This window comes from Rhinolophus sinicus, linkage group LG17 (assembly GCF_036562045.2).
Source record: "Rhinolophus sinicus isolate RSC01 linkage group LG17, ASM3656204v1, whole genome shotgun sequence".
Classification (NCBI taxonomy): Eukaryota; Metazoa; Chordata; class Mammalia; order Chiroptera; family Rhinolophidae; genus Rhinolophus; species Rhinolophus sinicus.
In genome coordinates this window covers 23,256,243-23,274,234 of record NC_133766.1, presented here as the reverse complement: position 1 = coordinate 23,274,234, position 17,992 = coordinate 23,256,243, and the positions used below count along the sequence as shown (strand labels likewise).

The following is a 17,992-nucleotide window of genomic DNA, read 5'->3' as shown; positions in this document are numbered from 1 at the left end:
CAACAAAATTAATGTTGTTTTCATGCCTGCTAACACAACATCAGGTGCTCTTACTAACTTTCCATGTGTTGGCTGTGGGGGTGCGGGGTGGGGGTGGGGGTGGAGGCTCAGGCCAGAGGCTGCCCTGCCATTGTGCCCGTCTTTTTACTTGCCCCCTCAGGGGGCGTCATCTATGTCTTGAGGATGGGGCATTGCTTCTGCTCTGGGGAGTTTAAGTGCAGCAGCTTTCCTGGAACAGAGCCCTGGGCTGCTACACAATCCCTCATTGAAGCGCCCAGCCTCTGGCCCCCACCACTCTGCCAACTGAGTCACATGCATCCACTTCCCCCTCATCAGCCCCAAGGAGAACAGCATGACCTTTGAAGAAAGCAAAGGGTCACCTCATCAACCAGAGAGTTTGCCAAAAAAGTGAGTCTGCTGGCAACTGGTCCCTCTCTCCCCCTCCCCACATCAAGAGACTCAGCATTTTTCTCCTAGGAACTGACAGAGTTGGACAGTGGTGTGGGAGAAACACTCACACACACACACACTCACACACACACTCACACACACTCACACTCACACACACACACTCACACTCACACTCACTCCATCCTCTGAGGAATGAGTGCCAGAGGGCACAGATGTCAGAGCCAGGGAAAGAAGAGGTGCGTGAATAAAGAAGACTGGGCGGCATCTGCCTTAATGCCTGCAGAGCCCGTTGGAAGTTTCCTCCCCCTTGGAAGCCCAAAGAGCAAGTGTATTCTCCACTCTGCATGATCATCCAGCAAGTTCCGTAGAAAGAGAGAAAGGCAGGTGGTATGACACGGAGTGGGGAGGGGAGGGTCACAGACTAGATGGGTCACCTTGTCCCTCGGCAGGAGATCCCCACTGTCTTCTCCCAGTGTCAGCTTGTCTTCTGGGTTGATTGTGTCCCTGTAATAAATTCCTCAGTAGCATAATAGTGGCTGCAGATGTCATTACCTCATTAGGCAAGTAGATTCTCAGTAGGCCCCTGGCCTGGCTTCAGTGTGGGCCTAGGGATAGTACCCAGCCAGCTGTAGCTGCTCAGAGTCGCTACTCCCCCAAGTTCTCCCCTCTTACTCACTTTTGCCCAAAATGCCACGGCCAACAGGGTGCTGAGGCCCTACCTAGCCAATTTCCCTCTCTGGCCAAGGATGGATTTGTAAAAAGACCTTTGGACCAGGCAGCAGAAGAGCTGGTTCTCATTCCAGTTCTACCACAGACTTCCTATGTGACCTTGACCAAGTGACTTCCCTTCTTTGGATTTCAGGTGCCCTGGACAATGTCTAGGGCTCTTTCCATCAAACTGGCTTTGATTCTATATCAGAGGCTTGAAGCCCATGTGGGCAAAGTAGAGCCTTTGTCAGGCTTCCCATTGAGGGCAAGGCCAGAGACCTCTGCTGTATGAAAGGACCCAGGAGACACCAACTATCTCTTGAGATGAAAAACCAGGGATGTAGGCTGTAGTCAAGAGCAGTGGGTCAAGTGACAGCCCTGCTTCTCCTGAAAGTGGCCCCTTCTCCCCACCTCCCCCATCCCCCTGTAGCAGAATGTACCATCTAAAACCAGCCACACTGCTTTCAGTCTTTCCAGAAAATCATATATGGGTGAAGGTGCTATAGTGGGGAGCTCCACAGAGCGTGTGCTCAGAAACCATAGATTTCTGCTTTGCCCCTAGACCTTTCATTCCTTTTTGTTTCCTGCCAAGGGCACCAGGCGAGTGGTAAAGCAGACAAAATTTCTGTGCCCCAGCAGGCTTTATAGAAAGAACTATTTTGAACCTTTTCGTGGGTCTTAAGATTGTTTCACTTACTGACAGCGTGTTTAGTAGGACACTCATTCCTGCCACCCTCCACCTCCCCTCTCTGTCTTCTCTCTTCTGTGATTCTTCCCACATCATTTGGCCCTGTCTTAACTCTGCCTTCTCCAGACTGCCCCCTCGCTCATCCCCTAAACTCGTCTCCCACGTCTCACTACAGTCAAGTCAGAAAGCTTCCAAGTCACCAGGGCTCACCAGCAGCCTCTTCTTCCCCCAGGAAGCGCTCACTCTGAGAAAGTCGTCCCTCGACACCAGCACAGTATCTGACGTCTGCATCAGCCTGAACTAAGGATGACACATTGTTTTCTGATGTGACCATAAGGAAAAGACCTCTTTAAAAGTTATAGCAACACATGTTCTCAACCAGTACCTCCTCCCCACAGAGCACATACCGTCTAAAACCTTGTATTCAAAGCGTGGTCCACAGGCCGCCAGCATCCACATCCCCTGGCTGTGTGTCAGAAATGCAGCATCTGCTGAATCAGAACCTGCATTTTAACCAGACCCTCCAGGTGGTTCATATGCTTGTCAGAGTTTGAGAAGCACACTCACCTGTCCATGGGCACGTGCACATCTCAGGTACAGGCTGGGAAGGTGTGTCCCATCTGCCCTCTTACCCCGTTTGTAAAAAGCATGGAAAAGAGCGGTGGTCTCTGCTTCATCCTGCAGTTCAGCAGTGGGATTTCCGTGGGGCAGTGTTCTTCTGCCATGAGCGGGACTGTGAAAATCCATCTGTCCCTAGAGTTTTAGAAAGGCGAAGATGGTGAGCTTTCATGTGTGAGAGAGAAGAAGGGGCACTAGAGGAGAGACCTGTGGACCTTGCTGGGACCTTGGGGCTTTGTCCTGTAGCAGTGGTGCAGATCCACCTGTTTCCAGCCTCACCCTGGTACCCTTGGCCAAGGAGCATCTAGAAGTGACAGGTGGCATCTTCAGAGCCCAGCCTCTTCTGAGCAGCATTGCCACTTTGTTTGGACTTACCTGGTAACGTCTTCATTTGGTCAGAAGCTGCTCTTTCTGCTCCACTACGTGGTTTGGTCTCCTGGGAGAGACGTTGCCTTCTCCATGAAGCCCTCGCTGGGTCCGTCTGCACTCCAGCTTGGCTCTTCCACGACCCCTGCAGCTGGGAGGAGGAGAGAGCCCTGCACAGTGCCCACCCCTAGCCCTCCTCGCCCCTCTCCCTGCATGCTGCGGTGTGAGGACACCTGGGCGATTGGTCGTGTGTGATAACTTACTGTCTTCTTTTCTCCTCTCACAATGCTAACCCATCGGAACTAACAGCAAGCATTCAAAATGAGCGTAAGTCCCGGGCGCCTCTCCACACTTGTGCCTCTGGGAGGTAGGAGGGCAGGAAGGAGGGATGAGAAAGGGCCAGGTGAGGGCACACGGAGGATTCTTGGCCTCCCCACCCTGCCTGCTGGGGTTCCTGACACTAGAGCCCTGTAGTGAGTTACCTTACTTAGCTCACAGGAAGGACAGAGGCTCAGCCTATAGCTATACAGGCAGAGGAGCAGGTGGGTCAGAATCACCACTCAGGTGGCTGGCACGGGAGCCTGGGGGAGAACTTGAGCTCAGGACCGAGAGGAAGGGGCTACTCTTTGGCCTGCAGATGAGTCCCTGGGACGTTCTCTGGGGACTAAAGCCTCTTTCAGCTCCTTCCTCACCAGTTTGGCCATCTGTTGACCTTCTAGGACTCGGAACGATCACAGCTCTTTAGTTCTAAAAATCTAGCTGCTTTTTGTTCCTTTATTCATTCTGCAAACATTTATCAAGAATATTGTGCCCGAGGCATTATACTAAGCATTGGACATAGAATGGGTCAAACAGAAGCCGGGCCTTCAGTTTCTCATGGGGATACTGTGAGATCTTAGAGGGATTCTCCACGTGCTTGGTCTGTGACGTGCACCCTTCCCTGCAGTCTAGGATGGGACACTATCCACCGCCTCCCTGCCTGATTGTCTGTGTGGCTCCCGAAGCTCTTAAACATCAGCTGTTCCCTAAGCCAGGGACCCGGGCAGGTCCCTGCAGCCCTGACCACCTACTGTTTGCCCTGTTGCAGTGTCCCAGCCCCCGACCATCACTAAGCAGTCAGTGAAGGACCATATCGTGGATCCTCGAGACAACATCTTGATTGAGTGTGAAGCGAAGGGGAACCCTGCCCCCAGGTGAGTGAACTGGTAGGGAAATCCAAGCTGGGTTGACGGACAGAAAGGGGCCTGCAAAGAGGGCATTTAAACCCCCCCGATGATGGTTGCAGCAGCTGAGAAACTAAATTTATCCATTCCAAAAATCTCCATTAAGCCCCCACTAGGTAGAAAGTACAACTTGGAATACTAGGAAATTTAGCTCATGAGGAAACGGGGGGCCAGAAAACTTAAGTGGCTTCAGGTCACACTGAAAAGCCAGGACTGATATAAAGTTCCCTGACTTTCAAAATAACACTCTTTCCACTGCCTTATGTTCCCGTCAGCCCCCTCGGGCTTAGTTTATAGGAAGTCCCTCTCCCTGGCTTCATCTGAGCTCGTCTCTGCTTGTTTCTGTGCACTCAGCATCACATGAGGTGTCAGTCCAGACAAGTTGAAGCCTGCTGTGTGCCAAGCTCTGTGTTAGAGTTGTTCCTCACACTGTCTTGTCCAACGACCTCACTGCCGTTCGGGGAAGGACCTATGTCCTTGTGAAGTGAAAGTGAAATGGAAGCACAGAGATACTAAGTACCTTTTCCAAGGTCACTCAGCTTGAGAGTGGCAAAGCCTAGATTTAAACCCAGGCCTCTGACTCCGAGGCCAGGTTTGTTTATACTGAGTGGCAGGTGTTGGTGACGTGCAGATGGGACGCTATGCGACCCTCATCTTTAAAGCACCTTCCAGGCTGCAGCTTTCAGGAGCCTCGTGCCAGATTGAGATCCAGATGTGACAGAACCCTCACATGGTGGGGCGTGTTTCAGCAGGAGAAATGAGGCCAGGCAGAGCCTCAGGTGTGTGGCAGCCTTCTTCTGCCCCCGGTCCCCAGGTTTGCATGAGCTGGTATAACTCAGAGCTGTGAGCCTGGAACAAGCAGAGCCTCCGTCACCCATGGTGGGAGAAGCAGGAATCACCCTGAAGGGTCAGGCAGGCTATGGGTGACCTTGCTTCTGAGGGCTGTTTTATGAAGGCTGCTTTTTCCTTCAAAGCTGCCCCTCCTGGGCTATAATGTGTGGCCACTGCCTTCCAGTCTCCACCCACAGAGAAGGGGCACAGATAACCTGAACCGTTTCGCTCTGGCTTTAGAGTCCATGATCAAATAAGGAGGCAGGGGGAGCAGAGCCAGGTCCCTGACGCATGTGGGTCAGGTGAAATGTGAACTTGGGTTTGCATTCCTGGTTGGAGGTTGGCAATGCCCTGGCATGGAAGCAGCAGCTGACTCTCGATTTAAAATAATCAAAATCACTGCCTGCTCCTCCAAAGAACATACTCCCCAGGGACAACTTGGGTGTCTACCACTTAGAGCCATGACTGCCAGCCCTGGCTACCATCAGGGACCTGGCCCCGGAGAGTCACCTGGGGAACTGGGGACGCTGCGTTTTATCAGGCTTCCCGGGTAGTTCTGCCCCTCAGCCAGGGCTGGGACCCACTGGCATGGAGATGGGGTTTGGGGACTGAGTCGAGGACTGGGGCCCTGAGATTCTCAGCGGGAGCCCGGAACCCCCCTGTTACCCTGTTGCTCCTGCCCCCCCATTGTCCCCAGCTTCCACTGGACTCGCAACAGCAGGTTCTTCAATGTCGCCAAGGACCCCCGGGTGTCAATGCGGAGGCGGTCTGGGACCCTGGTGATTGACTTCCGCAGTGGCGGGCGGCCCGAGGAGTATGAGGGCGAATACCAGTGCTTTGCTCGCAACAAATTTGGCACGGCCTTGTCCAATAGGATCCGCCTGCAGGTGTCCAGTGAGTAGCGTGGGGCAGGGCTGACGTGGAGGGGAAGGCGTGGGCGGTCGGTGCAGAAGGGCCTCCCCTGCCTCTGGCCTGTTGGTGCTCTGGAGCCCTGCAAGGCCTGCTTGCTTTTCTGCCTCTGAGCTGGGACACACCCCCCTACTCAAAAAGATTCCTTGGAAAGGAAGTGCCAAACCAGAGTCTTGACCAGCTTCACTGGCCAGTCTGGGCACAGGAGGGAGGGAAGGAGAGGAACCTTGGAAGATGTGCATCCACTCAAAGGGCCTCTCTCACCTCCTTTAGATGCATGGGCCCTGTCCCTCCCTCCTGCCCCCTCACTCTCCAGCTCCCCTTCCCCTCCTCAGATTCCTCCCTCTAACCCCGCACCTTGCCCCAACTCAAGTCATCACCCCCATTTCATCCTCTTCTGTGTTTCTCCCCAGAATCTCCACTGTGGCCGAAGGAAAGTCTAGACCCCGTGGTGGTTCAAGAAGGCGCTCCCTTGACACTCCAGTGCAACCCCCCGCCCGGACTTCCGTCCCCTGTCATCTTCTGGATGAGCAGCTGTAAGTCTTAGGGGCCTGGTGTTCTGTGCCTATTTTAACCTTAGGGAGTGGGGTGGGTGTGTTGATGGGAGGCGCTTGCCCAAGGCGAGAAGACCTTGACTTGTGAGAAGCAGATCTGGCCACATGGCTGAGAACATAGGCTCTGTAGAGAGAGGTTGCTTGAGCTCATTTCCTAAAACTGGCTGTTATTAGCTGTGTGATCTTGAGCAAGGTGCTTAACATCTCTGGGCCTGTTTCCTCCTCTAGAAAAATAGGGCTGATAATTGTCCGTATCTAATAGATTTATTGTAGGAATAAATAAGTCAATACATCTAACGTGCTTGTAACAGGGCCAGACACACAGTAAGTGCTCAGTAATATTTGTGATGATGAAGAGCAGGAGAAAAGGGAAGAAGGAAGAAGAGGAGAAACTGTGTTTTTCAATAGACCAGTTGAAGGTGGGTTGACAGCAAGCCTCTTCTTTCAGTCCTTGGTGGGTCTGGATTCACTCTTCTTGTAGGACAGTCGGGGGGGGTGTGGGAATGAGACTTTGGATAAATGATGGATGGGGAGGTAGGATGTTTGGAGCAGGGGATAGAGTGTCATCATTTGGAGCTTGACCTGGCTCAGTGTTAGAATGAGTCTCATTAACCGCTCTGGACCTCAGTTAGTAACGGTGGCCAGGGTGGGGGGAGCATCATGAAGGTGAATAGAGGACTGCTGTCTATCTGTGCATCTTCCTGGCTTTCCTTCCTCCCTCCACTTCTGCCTTCCCTTCCCCCTCCTTCCATAGACGCATCCATCTGTCATCAACCTATAGATTATAGATCTCGTGCCTGCCTGCCTGCCTGCCTGCCTGTCATCCACTATTCTATCCGTTCCTGAATTCTTACCAGCCTACTTCCGAAAGAGGCTGCCTTGTCAGTGATGCAGCATTTGAGTTGTTTTGCAGAGTGCAGGGGGCTTTGTGCCCGATCGTCCCTCTCGTCCCTCATCACAGAGCACTCTGTGGGGAAGGCTGCCTGGCCACAGGCTGGGGTGTTGGTTTTTAGCTAACAGTTCAGACCCTCCTCTCATCCCCTGCATCACACTTGTCACCGGGTGTGTCCATCCTACCTCCTGAGCAGACCTCGTGACCCCCCTGCTCTTTCCATCCTCACTGACATCTCCCTAGCACAGGCCACCGTGAGCATTTCCCTGGGTTGAAATAATTATCCATAACTGGCCTCCCTGGTCTTTCTAAAAACATAATGTGACAGTTTCACTCATACGCTCAAAGCCCTCCATTGGCTCCTTCATCATCTCAGACAAAGACTGGACTCCTTTCCTTGGCACACAGTTCCCTTCCTGATCTGGTCCCCTCTGCCTCTCCAGTCCTTCCCCCGTTCCCCCCGACCCCCCAACTCCCTGCTCAGGCACTGTCGCCTTTAGCACACTGTTCCTGCTGCTTAGAACCCTCTTAGCTCCTGTCGCTTCTGCCTGGTAAATGTCACGCAGCCTTCAAGCCACACTCAAGGCCTGTAGAATGGCCTGGCTGCTCCTCAGCTCATCCTCTTCTTACCTGGCCTTCCCGCTCCCCGCAGTGCGCTGCAATTATGGATTTATCCACTGTCTCCTCTAGACTGCAGACTGTTGGAGGGCAGGGTGCTGTCTTACTCCTGTCTCTTCCACCAGTACCTAGCATAGTACCTGCACATAGTAGGCCTACAGGAAATCTTTGATAAATGATTTCAGCAACTGACCAGCCCATCTTTGGAAAGTTGACATCATTAACTTTGTGCTTTAAGAAATGGTGACTTAGAAAACACCGGGGATAGGAAGGAGTTCACTATGAGTAGTCAACCCCAGAAGTGTACTTTTACAAACCAGATAGCCGGGAAAGCTGGCCATTTGAGTTTACATAAAATACAGTGCTTGAAAAAATATAGATAATGCATTCAGCATTCTCAGCCGCTCCTATGATCTCATTAATTCTAAAAAGTACACACTCTTACTTTTCGCATCTCTAAAATTGGAAGGCATCCTGAAATGGATGGTGTGCATCACCGATTGGTATGCATCTTAAAATTATAACTGTAATGACTTTTTCTTCCTGGGGGGTAGGGGCTAGAAAATAAAACAGGTGAATTTGCCTCTTGATTTGGAAGCATCTGAAGGGTCATGCCCCCTCCCTCTGGCCTTGGGGCCGGTCAGATCTTCTGTGGCATGAACAGGAGATAGAAAAATAGGGTCACAGAGCATGGGCATGATGAGCAGGCAGGTCTGAATCTAAATCCTACTCTCCCCTCATTGCTTTTGTAACCAGAAGAGTGAAGTCCTCTGCTTTCTTATCTGTAAAATGGGAATAAGCCCACTTCAGAGTTGAGTGTGAAATAGACCAAATAATGTGGAACTCCTGGCCCCACCGGCCCTCCCTCTGTAGGTGGTCACTCACCAGAAACTTCATGATTATTATCACTGTTACCATTACTGCTAACCTCCCAGTGTACCTCTGCTTCCTTCCAGCCATGGAACCCATCACCCAGAATAAGCGGGTGTCCCAGGGCCATAACGGAGACCTCTATTTCTCTAATGTGATGGTGCAGGACATGCAGACCGACTACAGCTGCAATGCCCGCTTCCACTTTACCCACACCATCCAGCAGAAGAACCCGTTCACCCTCAAGGTCCTCACCAGTAAGTTCAGGCCCCTGCCTGGGGCTGGGGGTGGGGGCGGCACCACGTAGCCTGAGCAGCCCCTGGTGCTGGGTCTGGGAAGCGCCTTGTCCGAGGCCGACCTAGGAATCCTTCCAGCTCATTGTGCCTGAGCTGCTTTAACGTCCGTAAACCACATCTCCTTCTTCTTTGCCTTGAGTTGAACTTAGCCGTGCTCTAACCCAGTGCTTCTGAGACGTTGGTGGGAATCAGAACCACCTGGTGAACTTGGCACCCTCCTCGGGCCCAGCTATCCCACCCCTTTTTCTTCATGAGCGCCCAGGGGGTTTGGATGCTCTGGAATTTGAGAAGCCCTGCTTTAAATGGTCATCCGGTATCCCTCTCCTAGTATACTCAGCTCGATTGCTTCTTTTATTTCTAGTCATTGTTTGGTTATCTTTATTTCTAGAGTAAATCCACAGAATGGAATATTCAAAGTAGTAGGTACACCTACATGAATTGTATTTGATTCTGTGATACGTGTATGTGCTGGACCATATGGAATCGCTGTGTTTGCAAGTTGCAGGTCTATGTTTAGTTTTGTTTTTGTTTTTATTCCCTGATTTTGTTTAACTGGTACCAAAGCAAGTCAGCATTTCCTGCCCCATTATAGTGTTGGTGGCCTTCCATAAAGGGGAGAGAGAAGCCAGTCAGTTCAGAGACACACTTCTTGCCAGGGAACCGCTGGCTGGGAGCGTTGGCTGCGGAGTCCTCAGCCTGCCCCAGACATTGACAGTGGCTGTGTTGGTTTACTCCATGGATTTATAAGTGCCTTCCGTAGAAGAGCCCCCTCCCCAGAGACCATAATCTGTCTGACTCAGCCGTGAATTATGTTTTCAATACTGTGGAAAGTGGCAATTGTGGAAGAGGCCAGGCAGGGGTCACCACATGGGTGTTGGCAGTTTCCACAAGTCGGAGAAAAGAGGTTGAACCCTGGCTTCTTGGAACCCACATGCAAGTGGCTGACGACACCTCCTTGGAGGATGTGGGAGGCCGGGGGGAGGCTGGGATGAACTCCTCGCTCAGGACAAGTGGGGCCTGACCCCCTAATGCCCTCTCCTTCCCTCACCAGTCCCTGCGCATGATGGAAGCAGGCGGCTGAGAGTCAGCCCAGCTCCACTCTGCTTCCGTCAGGGCACCGAGTTGGAGCCACAAGAAGCAGTGTCTTTTCTGTTCCCTTTTCCCTGCTGTGGGTACTTTTTTCCTTTCTCTTCTTTTTCTTCCCTTTTTCACTTCCTTCCCCTCCCTCTTTCTTTCCCCCACTCTCATCTTCTCCCTCTGAGCCCGTTTTACCCACCTCTAATCCTCCCTCTCCTGCCTTTGCAGGTCCCCACACACTGTTTTGAGCTCCCCGTAATTTAATAGCTATCAGGACGGCCAGAAAGCCAGGGACAAGGCCTGGCAGGGTCACCCAGCGTCAGTCTGCTTGCTGCCCCCGCCTGGCTTTCTTATTCCAGACCCCAGCCCAGACAGGAGCCCTGAAGAAGAAAGTTGGCTTGTCTGAAGTGTCTCCTAGTGCAAGGCAGGGGTGACTGCCTGCCAGCTGGCCGAGCTGGGAAGGACAGTGTGGTCTGCCCAGGACCTCAGAGTGGCCTCCACAGCAGGACAAGGCTGGCAGCACTGGGCAGTGGGAGGGGCAGGAATGTGAAGAGCAAGATGCTCACTGAGCTGATCCCTGGATGGTCTGCAGTGCCCTCACCTGGATCCCTTTCTCCCTACCCAGGAGATGCTTGAAGGCAGCCTGCCATTTGGGGACTGAGGCAGGTGACAGTCTGCGGTCCTGGGCAGAGGCCGCCACTGTCACACAGGGTGGAGGCAGGGAGATGCAGGTGGTAAAGAGCCTTCCTCTGTGTAATTAAGCAGTTAGAGATTTCAGCCACATTTAGAGGTTGGACTTTCCAAAAATATTCTTTTCTCTGAGGTAAGGGACATTTGTTACTGCTCCGTTTCTGGGTCCCCTACTCCACTGAAAACTCTCAAACGCTGAAAATCCCCCAAGTGCTGGGAACAGAACCCTGTCAGCTTCCTGGGGTCTCCCAGGGGCAGCTGTGGCCGGAACAAGTTCTGGGCATCCCTACCAGCCCAGATTGGGTACAGTTGCTTAAAATAGCACAGTGGAGCTCGCTCCGCTTCCTGCCTGGAAAGGACACAGGCTTTTTCTTGTACCTTTTGAACCAGGTCTGGGGGTGGGCAGCAAAACAGCCAATTGGGACGGCTTCAGAGACGGTTCTCACCAGGGGTTTCTGTCACAGTTTGCTCATGGGGGAAGGAATAAATCTCATCACAGCCGATTTTGCATTACCTGCAATAAAGGAAGGGGAGAAATGTATCCAATGCAAAATACTGGGCAATCTAAAATCACTTTTAAATTTGTTCTGGGATGTAGTGAAAGACAGACAGGCTAACAAAGACGTGCCTGTCCCTTTGCCCACATGAGGATAGGTTCCAGTCCGTCCCAGTGCCTCTGCCACCCGAGAGGCAGTAGTGGTGAGGGAGGAGGGTTCTCTGTGAGGCAGACAAGGAACACTAACCCTGCTTCCTTCTAATGTCCACTGTCGAAGTGATGCTCTTAGAGGAGTCAGAGGGCTCCCTGAAGTTCTCAGATGTGCTCCAGAATCCACAAATTGGGGTCCAGTCCGAACTTGGGTCACTTCTCTGAAAAGAGATAGGTTCTATTTCACCTGGTGGCGTGGGAGCATGAAACAAGGCCCTGTCATCTGTGCGTGTCCCTAGGAGAGGAAGTGACCTGAATCCAGCACTTTGCCACTCTGCCTCTTCATCGCCTTGCAGGTCAGTTCCCACCCTTAGCTCCAGATAAACCCAAGCTGACTTCCCAAACACAGGCACGTCTTTTATCACCAACGCCATCTGGAGGGGAAAGTTCTGGATGCTGAAAATCCCCCTCCTGAGTGTCAGGCAGGTTTGGGATGCAGCGCGGTGGGGTCTCAGACAGGAGCTTCATGGCCTCGCCAGCAGTTGTAACAGGATCTGAGCTGTCTTCAAATATGCAAATGCTCTGGCACAGCACCTCTCTTCTCTTCTCTCAGGAGTTGGACGTGTCCTGGGCTTCTCAGGGCTGTCTGCTTGGCTTCCAGTCAGCTACTCCACCCCCCACTTTCTGTGGGTACTGTCAAAACTGGAACCCAGCTGGAAGTGGACGGTAGTACAAGAGTCAAAAGCTACCTAAGGAGGTTGGCATGCTTATGTGCCCTGTTTCAAAATGTCTTTCTCTCTGTGGGTTAAATGCCCTGGGGTTTTCATTACCTCAGGTTGGAACCGAGACCACACCACTGGTCTTGCTCCTAAGGTAATATCTTTACCCCAAGACAGTCCAGAGCGTTCTGAATCTCCAGCTTAGTCAGCAGGCCTTTCTCAGTCCAAAATGTAGAACTCACAGTGCTTGTGTTGCATGCCCTCCCCTCTCCCTCGCTCCCCCTCTCCCCCTCTCCCCACTCTCCTTTTCCCTCCTCCACCTCCCCCCTCTCCCCCTCTCCCCTTCTCCCTGTCCATTCCCTCTTGGCCCTACTCCCCCTCTCCGTCTGTCTTCCTCTCTCCCTTTCTCTCTCCCTCCCTCTTCCTGTCTCCCCCACCCCCTCCTTCCCAGGCTCCCTTTATAATCCTAAAATCTGAACCTCAACCTAGCTCTCCCCACCGACCTGGAATGCTTCTGGTCTCCTAAGAAGGAGGCCTTTCTGCCAACAGACACATCTGGGAGACCAGAGTGTGCCCGCTGGTCAGGTTGGGGGATGCTTTGCCGGCCAGCACAGATTTTGGGGCATTGCCAAGGGTCCCTCTGTCCCACTGTGCTGATGAACTGTTTCTCTTGGACGCCTTCTCTCATTTACCTCCCGCCCCTTGCCACTTAGCCTCTGCTCAGGTAGGACTTGGCTCTTTCCCCAGGGCTCACTAACGCTTTCTCTTTAGCTGCCCCAAGAACTGGCCTGATCCAGAGACCTGGGAACTGAGGATATTGATGGGCAGAAGGTGTTCAAAAGATTTCTACGGAATACCGCTAATCCTCATCTCATTTATTAGAAAAAAACGATAGGACCAAGCAATTAAGCGTCAAGCCTAATATTTTAATTAAAAAAGAAACTTATTTTATTATTGCCTTCTTTTGCAGGATTTAACCTTTTCTTCCCTTTTGGGCTGTTTTGTGTTGCTTGTTCTTCACCAAGCATATTTCCTTTCCAAATATGCCGTGCCTTTACTTTGCAAAAGACCACTGGTGCTCTCCCGGTTGTTTTTGTGGCTTTGCGTTTCTGTTTGTTCTCTCCCCGTTATGCCTCCATGACCTCTCCGTGGCCTCCTGTTTGCTCACCCTCTTTTGTTTATTGCAGACCACCCCTATAATGACTCGTCTTTAAGAAACCACCCTGACATGTACAGTGGTGAGTCGCTGTGGTAACCTTGGGAGTAACCTTGCCTGTCCTAACCCATTTGCCTAACTTGACTGATACCATGTCATTATCTCGTGCTGGGTGGCAGGTCTGACATTTGGCCAGGCCAGGGTGCCACGGTGCCACGTCCAGAAAGCTGCTCAGCAGGAAGACAGTGGCCAGTCTGGGAGTTTGAGGTGGCTCATGTGGTGGTGTGTTCCCCTCATACTTGCAGGCCTCCACTTGCTAAATTCTGGACACGTTGGTCAAACCAGGGTAGGACTTCAAAAGGGCTTCAGTAGAAACTTAGGAATCAGTGGCAGGTGGATGGAAAATATCTGAGGACAGGTGAGTGCCCACAGTGAGGAGAAAACAGGAAGTCTTCGTATTAGTGGACTAAACAGCATAGAAAGCTTTGTAGTGCATGTTTAGTTAACTCTTAAGTGTCTAGATGTGAATTGCCTTCTCTGCAGTCTGGCCATAGCTACTGGGGGTATCATGTCAGATCCCTTGTCTCTTTAAAATGCATCCGGGAAATAGAGCAAGAGTCTACTCTGAGCTCTCTTTCAAGGTGAGTGTAAATGAAGCTGGACTGTCCATTGTGCTCTGTCATTTGGGCCTCATCTCTCCGCTGGGAGTCCATGCCCAGTGCTCACCAGTCCACAGATTTGCAAGTCATGGCACAGTTTCCATAAACTATATTTCTAACTCATCATACAATTGGTTGCTCAAGCTTATTACGGAGTAATTGGCTATTTCCACACCTGAGTTACCCCCACCATGGCTATGAATGTCTTGTTTTCCCTGAGCAGCCAGAGGAATCATCATTTCCTGGCTCTGGTGAGGCAGCTGGCCCTCATCATCAGTTATGCCTCAGAAGCCAAGGCTGCAGGTCCCCAGGGGGGTCATTGTGAGCTCAAGTAGATAGGAAGTGTCTGAATTGTGATGTGCTAATATAAACAATGATTGGTGTCTGCAGTGGGGGATGGGCAGAGGGAATGAGAGCCAAGGAGAGAGGCGAAGGCTCTAACTTGGCACCAAACAGCTAGAGCCACACTGAGATCCTGCCAAAGAGATGTACTGCCTGAGGAAGCAGAGGACCTTTGTTGGATTCTGGGCATTGTTTTTTTTTCAAAATAATGGGGCCAACCACCATAGTGTCAAGAGCCGCAGAGCACTGGTATGGAATGTGCCTATGCAGAGAACTGGATAAGAAAAAAGTTCCAACTACTGCATGAGAGAATTGGGTTACACAGAAGAGATTTCCTGGCAGTGGAAGCTATCAAGTGTTTCTAGACAAAGTTCTTTTCTCATCTTCTGGGATTGTTGGTCCAGCCATTCCTAGAGCCAAAGAGGTGGATGAGATCCCAGGGATCCAGCCTATGAGTTCTCAGTTCTGAGAACTGAAAGCAGCAAATGGAGGATCCAGCTGCCCATAAAAGCTGTTTTTTCCAAAGGTTTTTGGACACATCTGATTCACTGAACTTGCTTCTGTTAACACTCAACACTTCACAGAGGGGAGAAACTGAGGTTTTCCGCAGTCTTGACCATTCCGCTTGCAGGAGACAATTGAGGCATTTTTCACTGGCCCTTTTTAAGCTGAGGTGGTTGAGGCGATGTCATCGCCTGATGTCACTGTGCTCACCAGATTCCTCAGGGAACCCGTGAGCCTACTCTTGAGCCACAGCTGTGAGAGCAGGAGAGAAAAGATTGTCCTTCGGCTAAAGGTCAGATGGGGCCACAGGGGGAAGCTCTTCCTGAATCCACATGAATATGAGCTATGGCACCTGGGTTCTAAGTTTGATCGGGTGTTGGGTCTGACCTCAGCCCTGAAAATCAGGGAGAGTAAGAGAAGCATCGTCAGGCTGGACAGGTTCTTCAGGGATCCCCACTTCCTGGTAAGAGGGAGGCTGTCCAATGACACCCTAGGAAACAGTCATCTTCCACCACTTGGAGTCTCTTAGAGTCTCATATAGTGATACCTTTGTCTCACAGATTCCTCCTGGGTCTGCTTCTACAGGGAAAGAAACTGGGAGCAGTGACTGTGTTATCCTTCATAAGTTTTCATGTAAATCCCTCCTGCTGGAGCTGACCACATCTCTTCACAACCTCCCCTTTGGGTCCAGCCTTCTTGTCCCATAAAGATACCATGTGTCACTCTGACTCCCCTTCAAGCTTTCCATGGCCTTAAGAATTCGGTTGAGATTCCTTTGCAGCCTCTTAGTTCGCCGTCTAGCTTCTGTTTCTCCAGCTTGGGCCTGAGTTTATTTAATAGCCACTGAGGAGAGATGAAATCTTATCTGAGACATTGAGAACAATATTTGAGGAAAACATAGTGGAAGAGTTTCACCACCGCAGCTCACTTTAAACAAAAATATCTATCTCCTTCACTTTTTTTGCCTTTGGATTTTGGTTTTCTTTGGTTTGAGCGAGAAAGATATTCCCAAAGCTAACTGTCAGAAGTCGGACAACTGGTCTATCCGTCCTTAAAGAGAGGCAATGTAGATGTTAGAGCACATGCTTCGGCTCTAAATGGTCCAGAATCCAAAACACAGCTGCTTGTGACATTAGCAAATCTGTTGACTTCACTGAGCCTGTTTCCTCTACTTAAAATGGGGGTGGTACCCCCAGGTTTGTTCTGAGGATTAAACATGGCGATGATGCAGATAGAGCTGCTAGCACAGTGGTTGACCCATAATGACTGCTCACCAAGTGGCTGCCCCGTTGTTACCTCTGACTTCTAAAATGTTCTTCCTATGTTTTCGGACTTTGGCTTGTTTCCCAGTCGTGTCTCCCCTTTTGGGATAATTCTGTGGTTGCTAGCCCACACCCTACATATGAAGTCCTGCTATAACCTTTCTACAGTCACAGCTGCATTCAGGGCACCCACAGCGGGACTCTGCTCACTGCTCCTCCTTCCCGTACTTAATGCTTTGCTGGTCGTGTGTGCTTGCGGTGCTGCATGCTATCGTGTGAATTAAGTGTCCACAGGGTCACAGATTGGTTTCTGCAGCTTGTGTCCCTGCAGGAAGGAGTATGCCAACGGAATTGGGACCTCTTCCACATAATCCCAGGGTTCCCGGCTCTCAAAACATTTACCAGCCTGACATCAGAGGTTCCTGCCCGAAATCTCCTTCTCCTCATGGTGCCCTTGACCTGTGTTGTCTGGCTGTTTTGGGGATTCTAAGATGATGGGTGGGAGGAAGCTGCTGTTTTGGTATCAAGCTTCCTTGGTACTGAGAGCTGGAAGCTACAAGAGTTATAGACAGTAACCAATTAACCACGTAATGGATTAACCCCTTCAGTAGCCACTGTTGTATATGTCTGTGCTGGTGGGACACATGAGGACATCTACAGAAGAAGAAATAACGTGGGGGGTAAACTGTTGCCTTCTTTTTGTTCTCTTCTTCCCTTGAACTCATTCATCCCACAGACATCTATTGAACACTTGCTATGTGCCATATATTGTGCCAGCAGCCTAACTACCTTTGCCTGTTTCATTCTTTTTTCCCCTGACAAAAGGGTAAAACAGATGCAAGCTCTATGAAGTGCACCCCGCCCCCAATGGCTAATGGAAAGAAAAGCTGAGTGCCCCTAGGACAGAACCCCTCTCATCCCACCAGGCACCCACTAGTCCAACAAGCTCCTTTAGGAGACACCAGTGTCACAGAGACAGAATTTCCCCTGCCACTCTGTCCTCGCTCTGCCAGCACCTATTAACAGCCCAGAAAAATTCCTTTGTTCTCACTGTGGGCATCTCTGAAGGCTCCCAGCTCCTGGAAGCTCTGCTTTCCTTACACCTCTTAACCTCTCCAGCGGAGTGGAAGATCCATTAAGCCCATGAGCAGGCTCAGCTTATATGTTAACTCCTGGTTTACAGTCATGCACCTTTGGACAGGGGTGCCTCTTCCAGTCTCCCTGTGCTTTGGGCTCCTGGTTGCAAACTCCTTGTTCTTCTCCCTTCCATCGTATCCATTTCCACAGAACTATACAAAGAGCTCTGAGGGAGCGAGCAGTGAGGCCCGCGTGAGAGGGCTCCACTCGGCTGTGGTGTGCCCAGACTTGCAGGACCCCTTCCACTGGGAAATAGCCACCCTGACAGTTTCCATCTCTGTGGGCCACCTGGCTTCAAAACCTGTGTGCATGTCATTAACTTCAGACCCCTGGCTGCTCCAGCCTGGTTGAATTGTAGATCTCCTCCTCCATCTTGGCTGTCACTTGCCTCTCACCCCTCCCCCGGTGTCTCACATCCAATTAACACCCTCTTCCCCAGCCCCTTCCAAAGTCATTAGTGAAGAGGCAGAATGGTCTTAGCCCCAGAGTGATTTCCTGTCATCTCTGCTCATTAATTCTCTCCATGTCTTTGCTAAACCATTAATAATGCTTTCTGCATCTCTGATGTTCATCTGGGTCTCTGTGGCTTCATCCTAGCTCGTTGTCTCCAGGGTCCCCAAGAGCAGATTGTCCTGTGGCCCCAGTTCGAGCCTTCTCTTTTTTCCACCGCTGCTGAGATGGCCTCCCTAGGGGCCACTGAATTGGTCTCTGGGGTCCCAACACAAGACACTCAGGGAATAAACCACTCACTGCTCAGGCAGCCTCCTCCCCCGTTTCAGGGAAGGAAGCTGGGCTCCTCTTGGCAGATCCTTTCAG

General features: G+C 51.3%; 1 protein-coding gene across 27 annotated transcripts in view; it reads left to right on the top strand.

Annotated features, from left to right (window-relative positions):
- Positions 1–17,992, top strand: part of NFASC (neurofascin) — a 177,347-nt gene that overhangs the window by 106,579 nt on the left and 52,776 nt on the right. For 17 of the 27 annotated variants that reach the window (XR_012492907.1, XR_012492906.1, XR_012492909.1 and 14 more), the window contains 6 exons: positions 3,101–3,118; positions 3,879–3,984; positions 5,543–5,739; positions 6,168–6,290; positions 8,775–8,945; positions 13,304–13,354. Coding sequence is in view for 23 of the 27 variants with exons in the window: in XM_019711408.2 (XP_019566967.2) it covers positions 3,101–3,118; positions 3,879–3,984; positions 5,543–5,739; positions 6,168–6,290; positions 8,775–8,945; positions 13,304–13,354 (666 nt within the window). In the remaining 4 variants the exon portion in view is untranslated. The remainder of the gene's footprint in view (positions 1–3,100; positions 3,119–3,878; positions 3,985–5,542; positions 5,740–6,167; positions 6,291–8,774; positions 8,946–13,303; positions 13,355–17,992) is intronic. The other 10 variants (XM_074322288.1, XM_019711425.2, XM_019711424.2 and 7 more) reach the window with 3 other exon arrangements.